General features: G+C 45.3%; 1 protein-coding gene across 1 annotated transcript; it reads left to right on the top strand.

Moving 5' to 3' along the window:
• Positions 1-7,887: 7,887 nt before the first annotated feature.
• On the top strand, positions 7,888-11,630 carry ELL3 (elongation factor for RNA polymerase II 3). The gene is made up of 11 exons (XM_019725335.3): positions 7,888-8,458; positions 8,688-8,723; positions 9,074-9,186; positions 9,303-9,504; positions 9,595-9,674; positions 9,817-9,886; positions 10,060-10,243; positions 10,331-10,373; positions 10,499-10,670; positions 10,894-10,938; positions 11,022-11,630. The coding sequence occupies exons 1-11, from the start codon at positions 8,327-8,329 to the stop codon at positions 11,130-11,132; spliced, it is 1,188 nt and encodes a 395-aa protein (XP_019580894.3). The 5' UTR covers positions 7,888-8,326; the 3' UTR covers positions 11,133-11,630.
• Positions 11,631-12,269: the final 639 nt, after the last annotated feature.

Below are 12,269 nucleotides of genomic sequence, written 5' to 3'. Positions count from 1 at the left end.
AGGCTTAGAGAGAAACCATTTCAGATTGGAAGAAAAATGGAAATGATAAAACTGATTATCTTATTGTACTTGAATATACTGAGAGATCTCTAGGAGAGAATATGAGAATAATTGATAATAAGTACATAGATAACTAAGTAAACAAACTGAAAAAATAATATTATTAATTTCAGGAGGAAAACATACAAGAAAGGAAATGTAAACAGTACACTGTGTCATCTTGTAAATAACATTTACACACTCATAAAATGTAAACATTCAATATTGATCTAACAAAAGTAATATTACTACGTTAGGAAGATGGAGATAAAGTACATGCATATTTGTGGGGAGGATGAAAGCATTAAATCCTCATTTTAAAATAGAAGTCAGTGGCTAATATCTGAAATTAAAAATCCAAAAATGGCATGATATTCAGAAAAAGCAATAAATACCAGAAGAAACAGCTAAAAGACTTGTAATCTTTAAGAACTGGGAAGCAGATTGGGATAAGAGTTACTATTTTTCATTGTTAAGTCTTACATAGAATTTGTATGTACATGTGTAACTTCCATAAAAATAAATAAATAGTTAAAAACCCAATCATGGTAATGAATGAAATAGTCTAGGAGGAGAGAGTAGAATGAGAGAGAGGTCTAGGCACATCCAGATCTCTTAGGAACTCTTCAGTTAACTATTTCCCTCACCTCTGCCCCACACTCCCAGTGGGCAAAAAGTCTGGATTGAGAGGAAAAAAGTGTTGATAGAGAAGAACCTCCACGAGCAGATCCAGAGATAAGGATTCCCAGGATAAGAGAAGAATGCAGAAAGAGGAGTATGGCTAGGTTTATCCCTCTAGAAAAGGTGGCTTTGCATTGGTAACATGTTCTAAGTCCTGGGAGACCCAGGGCTGGCTGAGGTCTCCATTCTTGAAAAGTTACTAAATATGGATCAGAAAATGTCTAAGGAGGGGGGCTAAGGCGCTTTCCCCCTTCACCTTGGGCTTCTCCTGGCCCGGGTGATGACATCTCATTCCTCACCACTGGTGCTCTTGAATGGATCCTTGCCTCCACCAAGCACCTCCTCCCTGTCCTACCTACCTTTGTGAACATATCATGAGCAAAGAAAGCCAAGGTCTCAGAGCAGCACCTGCTCCCAGATACCTGTGCTTCTTCCTTGATTCAGCCAAATTGTATTTGTATTATTCAGACATTCATAAATTCTATCTTCTCTCCTCTGTCTGAAAGACAGCAGGGAGATAATGTGAGTTTCCCTGACAGTCTTCAACCCCTTCCCAATTCCAATTCTCTACTTCCTGTAACCCACTCTGTGCTTACTCAAATCCTTAGCTACTACACAGTCCTGTCAATCATCTCTCCTGTGGCAATCTATTTATCTGTTCCCTTTAAGTGTTCCCTTTCTAATTCTCCCTCAGCTCTTTGGACAGAAGTTCAGAGGCAAGGAGCTAATACATAGCAGAGTCTGGGCTATCTTGCTGGAAAATATGTATGGCCCTATTCCTGCTAGACTCAAGACAGGGTTTCAAGTTCTTGTGTTGGGGCAATCTGTTAAAGTGTACCTTCAATACATCAGTAGCAGGACCCAGGGAGAACATGTACCTCCCAGTAAAATGAGCTCTGTCAGTGCAGAATGACACATCAGAGCCACAAGGCTGCAGGCCTAGAAGACTCTGGTAAGGAGAGAAACAGCCCATATCCAATGGACAGGATCCCTAGGTCCAAAGCATGTGGTGATGAGGAGGATAAAGGGGAAAAGGATGAGAAGATCCAAAACAAAGACTCTATAGAAATAGGCTTGCATGATATGATGTAGAAGAGTATGTGCTGCTGATGTGGCATGCCCTTGTAAGTGTGGAGGGTAAGCACAGGCTATGGAGCCAAGTGGCCTGAGTTCAAATCCTGACCAGACCACTCAAAAGGGTTCTTATTGCCATGGAACCCTTTGGAAGTCTAGTAAAGCCTATGGACCCCTTCTCAGAGTTATGTTTTTAAGTACATTTTTTTTTAAGTGTGTTTTTCCAGGACCAATCAGCTCCAAGTCAAGTAATTATTTCTATCTAGTTGTGGAGGGCGCAGCTCACATTGGCCCATGCAGGGACTGAACCAGCAACTTTGTTGTTAAGAGCACCGCGCTCTAACCAACTGAGCTAACCAGACCCTCCTTAAGTACATTTTTTAAAATATGGTATTTGTACACCCATGTTCATAGTAGCATTATTTACAATAACCAAAACATGGAAGCAATCCAAGTGTCCATTGACAAGTAAATGGATAAACAAAATGTGGTATATACATACAATGGAATCTTATTTAGCCTTAAAAAATTCTGACACATGCTAGAAAATGGATGAACCTTGAGGACATTATGCTAAGTGAAATAAGCCAGTCACAACAGGACAAATACTGTACGGTTCCACTGATGGGGTATTGAGAGTAGTCAAATTCACAGAAACAGAAAGGAGAAGGGTGGTTGCCAGGACTGGGAGGAGTGGGAAATGGGGCTTTGTTGTTTAACGGGTATAGAGTTTCAATTTTACAAGATGAAAAGAGTTCTGGAGATTGGCTGCACAACAATGTGAATACCCATAACACTGCTGAACTGTACACTTAAAAATGGTGAAGATAATAAATTCTGTTGTGTATTTTACACAATATAAAATGAATGGGGCGGCCAGTTGGTTCAATGGTTAGAGTGCAGTGCTCATAACACCAGTGTCTCCAGTTCAATTCCCACATGGGCCAGTGAGCTGCACCCTCCACAACTACATTGAAAGCAATGGCTTGAGCTTGGAGCAGAGCTGCATCCCCCGCCCCCCCGCCCCCCCCCCCCCCCAGCCACAGCTAGATTGAAAAACAACAACTTGACATGGAGCTGATGGGTCCTGAAAAAACACACTGTTCCCTAATCAAATAAAATAAATTTAAAAAAATTTTTTAAATACATGGGATCATAAAAGAAAACAATTATATTCAAATAAAGTTATCAAAATTTAAAAATGATTGTGGTGTAGTAACTGCATTTTAATGCAGTAAATAAACATTAAATAAAAAATTACTGGGCCGGCTGGTTAGCTCAGTTGGTTAGAGCGCGGTGCTCTTAACAACAAGCTTGCCAGTTCTATCCCCACATGGGCCAGTGAGCTGCGCCCTCCACAACTAGATTGAAACAGCTACTTGACTTGGAGCTGATGGGTCCCAGAAAAACACACTTAAATAAATAATAGTTTTAAAAATATACATATATATAAATAAAAAATTACTAGTGGCAAGTCTAATAATGATTGTAATTATACAGTGGTGATGAATGCAAATAATATTTAAATATCGCTCCAACAATTGTAATGTGAAATGAAAAGATTCCTTTTTCTATTGGTGAGAACGTCACAGGTACTGGCAGCGCTGGTGGCTTATTGCCTACCTTCATAATCAAGGGAGATGTTGAACATTGGCTAGAGGTTAGTGAAAATAAAGATGTAATTTTTTGCCTTCCAAGTTCACAGAATCCCTGAATTGCAAACCCAGGTTTAGAACCTCTGCTTTGTGACCTTGGGTAAGCCACTCAGCTTCTCTAAGCTTCAGTTTTCTCATCAGTCCTTAGTGTTAAACACATTCCTAATTCATTTACTCTCACACTTCTAGGCAATTATTTCACACCATTTTCATACCTCAACCCCCACCATTCCTCCCTCATCCTTTCACTCAGTTGCTTCCTACTTCAGAGAAAATTGAAGCAATCTGAAGAGAACTTCCACAGACTCCCACCACATCTACCGACCTTCTGCACCTGCATCCATCTTCTCTGACTATGTGGCCTGTTACCATAGATGAACTGCCTATACTCCTATGGAAAGCCAATCCTGAACTGTCCACTTAAAGGGGATCACATCCCCTCTAACCTACTCAGGGACATCACTCCAGCAATCCTCTCCTCTTTTCCACCTCATTAAAGTTTGGGGAATATCCCCCCAAATAGTTCCCACCAGCATACAAATGTGCTATTTCTCCCACCGTAAAACCTTCTCTTGATCCTATTTTCCCCGACAATTAATTCCCTATTTCTTTGCCCCCATATTTGGCAAAACCCTAGAACTGTTCTTGTTAAGGTTACCAAGGAACCCACATTGCTAAATCCAGTGATCAGTTCATACAGAAGTATATATAACAGTTTTATTGAGATAGAATTCACATACTGTAGAATTCACCCTTTTGAAGTGTTATGTAAAATTTAATGGTTTTTAGTATAAGAGTATTGACAGATATGTGCAACCATCACCAATGTCAATTTTAGAACATGTTCATTACCATGGTCAATTCTTAGTCTTCATTTTACTTGGCCTATCAACAGCATTTGACACAGTTGATCAATCCCTTCTCCTTGAAACATTTTATTCACTTGGCTTTCAGGATATCACACTCTGTTGGTGTTCCTGATGTTCCTCCTTCCTCACTGGGCCTCCCTTTCAATTGGTTTTGCTTTTCTTCTCCCTGAGCTCTTTCTAAAGATATGAGTGCTCCAGGGTATAATCCTTTAGGCTCTTCTCTATCTTCCTGGGTGATCTCATCCAGTCTCATGGATTTAAATACCATCTATATGTTTAGTTGTAAAGATGTGTCATTAGAGACCAAGGCTAAAATCATCCACACCCTCATATTCCCAATTACTATGTATGGATGTGAAAGTTGGACAGTGAAGAAGGCTGATAAAAAAAATGGATTCATTTGAGAGCTGTATGGATACCCTGGACTACCAGAAAGATGAACAAGTGGGTCCTAAAGCAAATTAAGCCTGAAATCTCACTGGAGGCAAAAATGACAAAACTGAAGCTGTCCTACTTCCGGCATGTCATGAGAAGGCAGGGTTCTCTGGAAAAGACAATGCTGGGAAAATTAGAAGGTGCAGGAAAACAGGAAGACCAAATATGAGGTGGAATTGACTCCATAAAAGAAGCATAGGGGGCCGGCCCAGTGGCTCAGGCAGTTAGAGCTCCGTGCTCCTAACTCCGAAGGCTGCCGGTTCGATTCCCACATGGGCCAGTGGGCTCTCAACCACAAGGTTGCCAGTTCAATTCCTCGAGTCCTGCAAGGGATGGTGGGCTCTGCCCCCTGCAACTAAGATTGAACAGGGCACCTTGAGCTGAGCTGCCGCTGAGCTCCTGGATGGCTCAGTTGGTTGGAGCGTGTCCTCTCATCCACAAGGTTGCCGGTTTGACTCCCACAAGGGATGGTGGGCTGTGCCCCCTGCAACTAGCAACGGCAACTGGACCTGGAGCTGAGCTGCGCCCTCCACAACTAAGACTGAAAGAACAACAACTTGAAGCTGAACAGAACCCTCCACAACTAAGATTGAAAGGACAACAACTTGACTTGGAGAAAAGTCCTGGAAGTGCACACTGTTCCCCAATAAAGTCCTGTTCCCCTTCCCCAATAAAATCTTAAAAAAAAAAAAAAAAAAAGAAGCATAGGAATGAGTCTATAGGAGCTGAGTAGCGTTGTTGAAGACCAGACATTGTGGATATCACTCATTCATAGGGTCACCAGGAGTGGAGCTGACTCAATGGCACATGACATACACAATATGTTTAGCACTATCAAGTTTACATCTCTAGCCCATACATCTTTCACCTTCTCCAAACTTGTCTATAGAACTGCCTGACCCACATCCCCATGTGGATTCTAATAGACAACGCAAGATGTTCAGAACGAAAACTGTTCCACATGCAATCTTTTGTACCTCAGTTGATGACAATTTCATCCTTCTAGTTGTTCGGCCAAAAATCCCAGAGTCCTCCTTGATGCGATTTCTCTCACACACCACAGAAAATCCTCTACCCTCAACATATCTAGAACCCTATCCCTTCTCCCACCTACTCTGTTACCGCCTGGTGCAGGCTGCCACCATCTCTAGCTTGGATTACTGCAATAGCCTCTTAACAGGTCATATTGCTTTTATCCTTGTCCCCCTAGTCTATTCTTAACACAGCAACCAGAGTGATCCTTTTAAAATAGAAATGACTTCATGTTACTCCTCTGCTCAACACCCTGCAATGATTTCCCGTTTCATTCAAAGTAAGAGCCAAAGTCCTTACAATGGCCCACAAGACCCTCTGTGACCTAATCGCCCCTGTTCCTTCCCTTCCTGACTTCATCTCTTACTATTTTCCCCCCTCACTCACTTACACTGGCCTCAACTCTTCCTCAAACACTCTAGGCACACTTCTGACTTAGAGAGTTTGCACTGGCTCGTCTCCTTGTCCGGAAAGCATTTCCTCCAACTATACAGCTTAGCTAATTCCCTCACCTCCTTTAGAGCATTGCTCAAATGTCATTTTCTCCAGAGGCCTTCTCTGACCCCCCTGCTTAATATACAGTCAACCTTCTCCACCCTCCTCTACTTCCTCCTTCTCCACTTCCAAACCCTCTTACCTTGCTCTATTTTTCTTTTTTCTATAGCACTTATCACCTTTTAACATATACTATTAATTTTTAATTAAATTTATTGGGATGACATTCATTAACAAGATTTTGTAAGTTTCAAGTGTACAATTCTATAACACATCAATTGTGTTTGCATGGTGTGCTCACCACCCAAAGTCTAGTCTCGTTCCGTCACCATGTATTTTACCCCTTTTACCCTCTTCAACCTCCCTCCACCCTCCATACAATGTATTTTTGTATTTATTTCTTAGGTGTGTTTATAGTGTCTCCTTCCCCTCTAAAAATGTAAGCTCTCCCAAAGCAAGAATCTGTTCATTGATGTAGCCCAAGGCTCTCGTACAGGGTCTGATATAGAGTAAATGCTCAAAAAATATAGATAATAATATCTGTCGTAAAAAGTTATTGTAGGGATTAAATAACATGCAAAGATCCTGACACACAATGGGCACCCAACAAATGTTAGATCTCTACCTCCCTTCCTCCTTCCCCCAATATCTTCCCCGGTTGCTTGCTCTTTCAGCACTGCTCCTTCCCTCCTCTCTGGAAAATTTCACTATTCTAGTCTCTCCTTTGACTTTAAATCCAGAAAAATCTAACAAAAAGGAACCCCGGGAGACCAGCTTTATCCATTGCCACAACTGTTTATCAAATTAGCAAACTGGAACCCAGAGAAGTAGGGAGCCCTGAGATTGACCAGTAAATGTTTTTATTGTTGGAGTTGGAGATTTACTACACTGATTTTTTAAAATCAATTTTATTAGGTTATAATTTACATACATTAAAATGTACACATTTTAAGTGTATAATTTGATGATTTTGACAAATATACGTATAGTTAATTTGATTTGGGGTGGAGAGCATGAAAGTCATTTGGGGTTATGCAGGTCTAGAGATTTAGCAGAGGGATCCTAGTTAGGAAAGAGAACACCGCCAGGGCTCATGGGAAACATACCCAAATAGGGACGAGTGGAAACACCAAGGGGCAACCTGAGATTGGTCCTGGGGTCTCACTGCACCAGGATCTAGACCTCCGGAATGTCTGGCAACTTCCTGACACTTCTTGGCCCTCCTGTGGGAGTGAGCTAGCTCCTTTTCACACCAATTTCACGTGTTTAGGGCAGGAGGGGAAACCCGGGACTGAGTCCTCCCTCTCCTCTGCCTTGCAACTCTCCGGCCTCACCCACCCCTCCATCACCGCCCACCCGTGGTGGTGGTGGTGGTGGGGCGTTCCAGCCTGCTACAGCCCAGCTTCACTTCTGCCACGGCACTCTCTCCAGCCTTAGTTATATAGAAACCGGTTTCGGGTTTGCAGCAATACCGCGGGAGGGAAAAAGCAAAAGTGCTGCACCAGGTGTTGGCGTCAGGAATTCCCCTCTGAGTCCGCCTCCCTCTGTCTCCAGGGGCGCTTGGCCTTCGAGGCGCGTGATAAGCCGAGACTGCCTGGCAACCAGGCACTCCCTCCGGCCGCTCTGCGCCTAAAACCCTCCAGAGGTTGCAGGTTCGTCATCTTCCCTTAGAGACGGTAATGCAGAGTTCAGCTTGGCTGGGGAAACTAAGGCAGGAATGGAGATTCTAGGTGAAGAGTCTGAACGTGGCCTCAGACTTTCTCCCCGGAACTGGGAGCTCCCCTACCGAAAGCCCCACGAGGAGCACGCCAGTTCAAGAAATCGCTGGGGTCCTCGTGGATGTCCCGGAGGAGAGCGAAGCGCCGCCCACGCGGCTAGGAAACCTCAGGAGTGGAGCTGGCTGTGGGTGGGGCCGGGGGTGGGTTCCTGGCGGGGGGCGGGGCCGACCCGGGCTACCGGCTGTGCAAGTCTCGCCCTGCACAGCTAAGGTGGTGGTGGTGGCACTCGACGGTGGCCGAGGTTCTGTTTGCGCTCGACCTCGCGGCCATGGCGGGACCCCAGGAGTTTCTGAATGGAAAGTTCCGGCTCAGCTTCAACCCCTCTGCCCGGGCCAGCCTCCTGATGCTCAGGCTCAACGACGCGGCGCTGCGGGCGCTGCAAGAGTGTCAGCGGCAACAGGTGCGGCCGGCCCGGGCTCCATCTTCCCTACCCCCTACCCCTCAGGACCTCGGGCCTCAGCCGGAGACCCCGGCGAAGGGACTTGGGGATGGGGAGCGGCATTCACAGGCTCCCGATTCTCCACTTCTCCAAGTGAACCCCGTGAGGAAGGTCCCGCTGGGCACCCCACGCCAGATCCTGGGGACGCCGCTTCACCTGCGCTTAGCTCGCTTCTGTGCTCTCCCCGCAGGTTCCGCCAGTGATCTCTTTCCAAGGCAACCGAGGGGTAAGTGGTGGCCTGGATTGTCTGAAGAAGGTGCGGTGCGGGGAGAACAGACGCGGGCTCAGGGAAGGTACAGTCAGGGTGGGAAGCTGAGAGCAGTCACGGTCCGAGGAAGTTCCGAGAATTGAACCCCGAATGTGGTGAGGGGGGCTGCTGGGGTTGTGGTCCCAGGAGGCTGCGGTTGAAGAGACTGTGGCCGTCTCACCTCCTGGGAACTCAGGCCCAGCTGCACCTGGTGTGCTAACGAGTCCCGTGGGACCCATCTTCACTCTTAGGCTGGCTCAGGGAGGAATGACGTTGGCAGGACAGGGAGGGGCTGACTTCATGGGGCTTACGGTCTTTTTCACCCCCAGTATCTGAGGCTCCGAGGCCCTGGATGGTCCTGCCTCTTCTCCTTCACAGTGTCCCAGTGTGGCCAGGAGGGCCCTGGTGGTGGTTTGGACCTTGTGTGCCAACGTTTAGGCAGGTAAGGGGGAACAAACAGCAGATGAGAAAAGGTTTGTGGGAAGTCCATGAGGGGAATGTTGAGGGGTGCTTAAGAGTTCTCCACCCTCCTGGTTTTTTCCTACCACCCCCTTCCAGATCTGGACCTAACCGCCTCCACTGCCTGGGCCCACTCAGGGAGCGCCTCACTATTTGGGGAGCCATGGATTCTATCCCGGCCCCATCTTCAGTTCAGGGACACAACTTGACTGAAGATGCCAGAGATCCTGAGAATTGGCAGAACATGGGAGACTATTCTGAAGGAGACGCAGTTTCACAGCCACAGATGGCACTAGAAGAGGTGAGGCCAGAAACTGCAGGGAGTTGGGATAAGGTGGGGCAAAAGCCTGAAGCCCAGGGAGCCAAGTGCCCCTGCCACTTTCCCTGCCAGGTTCCAGATTCACCGGCAAGCAGCCAAGGTCACTCACTCCCAGGATCCTCAAGGGAACACATGGCACAGTGGCAAGTGAGGTACTTGGGGCAGGGTGAGACTAACCTGGGAATCCCTGGTATTATCTTCATTGAGTCTCCACCCTAAATGCTGTAATAAGACTTCTAGCCCTACCTCCTACCCTGGTCTTCATCTCTCCCATTCCCTCTTCAAATATCCTAGGAACCATCATCGAAACAGAGAGCCTGATAGGGCACTGCTTTTCTCTGCTGGCCAGAAACATCTGGGCAAGGTAAGTTGTAATAGCAAGGGTTTTCAGAGAGCTTTGTCCAATCAGGCTAAAACTTAAAAATTGGGAGCTTTCATTTTGATGCTCCCAGAGATTATATGGAAGTAATTTTCAAGAGAAGGGCAGAATAGGCTTTTTATATACTGCTTGTGTGACAAAGGTATTTCCCCCAACAGAAACATCCAGCACCTGCACCCACTATAGAACTCAAAGAAAAGAGGCGCAGAACTCTGCCTCTAGCTCCAAGTTCCCTACAAGGGCTGCCCAGTCAGGACCTACAAGAGGGAGAAGATTGGGAGGAAGAAGATAAACATGAAGATATGGGCCCCAAGTTGGAGCATAGACCCTCTTTTCAAGCAGGTGAGAGTTAATGAAAGGAGGGTAAAACTGCTAGAGTGAGGGGAAAAGGCCAATAATCTCCTTCATGTCTTCTTGCTTCCTTTGTAGACACTGAATCCCCAAGCCCTGAAGAGGTACCAGATTACCTCCTGTGAGTCCCCTGCCATTTCCAATTTTATCAAGGCTTGTGCATGAGATATTAACTTCCCGGGAGCTGGAAGCTTGGGGGGGGGGGGGGCAATAAAATTGAAGGTGGTAACTCTCTGTTCCTGGCAGGCAATATGGAGCCATCCACAGTACAGAGCAGCAACGTGCTTATGAGCAGGACTTTGAGACAGATTATGCTGAATACCGCATCCTGCATGCTAGAGTTGCAGCTGCAAGCCAAAGATTCATGGACCTGGGAGCAGAGATCAAGAGAGTTCAGCAAGGAACTCCAGAGCACAAGGTAAGGACCGGACCCAGGCTAGCCTTCCAGCTTGACTGGCTATAAACTCTGCTAACTGCCTATAAACCTGTGTTTGTTCAGCGACCAAAAAAGTGACAAGCGAGCCTGTTTGAGAGAAAAAATTAGTCTGTATCATTTGGTAGCAATGAGAAGGGAAGTTAGTTCCCTCCCCTAAGAGAACAGGAGCCTTTTTTCAAAGGTTAAACTTGGTACTTTGTTTCAGGTGCTGGAAGAAAAGATAGTCCAGGAATATAAAAAGTTCAGGAAGGTAAGCAAGGTCTGGGAATGGTAACAAGAAGGTCGAAATGGATTAAAAAAAATTGTTTTTGACACAGTTGCTTTTCTCTGCAGCGGAACCCAGGTTACAGGGAAGAAAAGCATCGCTGTGAGTACCTGCATCAGAAATTGTCCCACATTAAAGGGCTCATCCTGGAATTTGAGGAAAAGAACAGGGGCAGCTGAAGCAGTCAGACGTCTTTTGACCCTCTGCCCAGTGAGATATGAAGGAACAAAGCAGCTATAAACTAAACAGAGAGCAATTGTCTGCTCTTCTTACTGCTGAGTCCGTGGTGGCAAGGAGAGCTACTCTAGGCTAAGGTTTGATTTTCATTGTTGCCATGTTTTAATATTTAGGGTTTGGGCACAGTGCCAATACTCCATAGCTGTGCCTGGGAGACTAGGAAAAGCAACAGAGGCTTGGCTTCTTCACCTTTAGTTCAGCCAAGTCCTTTTCAAATCCTGAGAAATGACACCATTTCCAGGACAATATACCTTGAGGACATTAAAATTTAGCCTGGTAGCCTCCCTTAAAGGAACAAAGAGATCTTTTGGAAACAGCTAAAGGAACTTGTAATACACCTGGATATAATGGAAAAGGGCTTGGGTCTTACCCATGTACTGTAAGTGAATTCTTTTACAAACATGGCTAAAAAATTAAAACTGTTTGTGTCCTTTGTGTAAGTTTATATGCTTTCCTTAAACCTTCCAGGGCAGTGGTTCTTACGCCAATATATCTGAACCACTTCTGGGCTCTCTAAAAAATTAGATCCCCAGGTCCCAGCCCAGGTCTTGTGGCTTAGAATCTCCAAAATTATGGTTAGGCATCTTTTTCAAAGCACTATGAATGATCCTGATATATACTGTGCTACAAGGCTCTACCAAATCCATTTTATAACTGACAACTAGAGATTACAGTAGGAATTAAGTTCTTTTCTAAACATCAAGGTTGAAGGTAACATAATTAGGGCTCCTATCTGGAATTATCCAGTTACTGAAAACTATAACTGTGGACAGGATTTGTATTTGCTCACAAAAAGGAAAAGGGGAAATGGTTCAATTCATTTAAATAAAAGATCACACCAGTCCTATCCTTTTCATTCCTCTTTGTTGCAGAAGAAAAGTGGATGCTTCACTTACAAGTAGGAATGATACTGCTGTTCCAAGTCCACTAGAGAGGGAAGTTAATAGGCCACACCTTGAGCTTTGGGGGAGAGAACTGCACCCAGCAGTGTCAGCAATTCCTGAAACAATTTGGATGGAACCCCAACCTGCTGCCACACCCACAGGGCATTTCTGGGCAGACAACAGCCCTTGGGAGCT

This window comes from Rhinolophus sinicus, chromosome 3 (genome assembly GCF_057876585.1).
Source record: "Rhinolophus sinicus isolate RSI-liver-muscle chromosome 3, RSI-T2T, whole genome shotgun sequence".
NCBI lineage: Eukaryota > Metazoa > Chordata > Mammalia > Chiroptera > Rhinolophidae > Rhinolophus > Rhinolophus sinicus.
Note: the sequence above shows the minus strand (reverse complement) of the source record. Positions and strands in the feature narration are given on the sequence as shown.

Coding starts and splice junctions, on each gene's coding strand:
- ELL3 (XM_019725335.3), top strand. CDS start 8,327: ATGGCGGGACCCCAGGAGTTTCTGAATGGAAAGTTCCGGCTCAGCTTC. Junction 9,505..9,594: donor CACAGATGGCACTAGAAGAG/GTGAGGCCAGAA, acceptor TTTCCCTGCCAG/GTTCCAGATTCACCGGCAAG. Junction 10,671..10,893: donor AAGGAACTCCAGAGCACAAG/GTAAGGACCGGA, acceptor ACTTTGTTTCAG/GTGCTGGAAGAAAAGATAGT.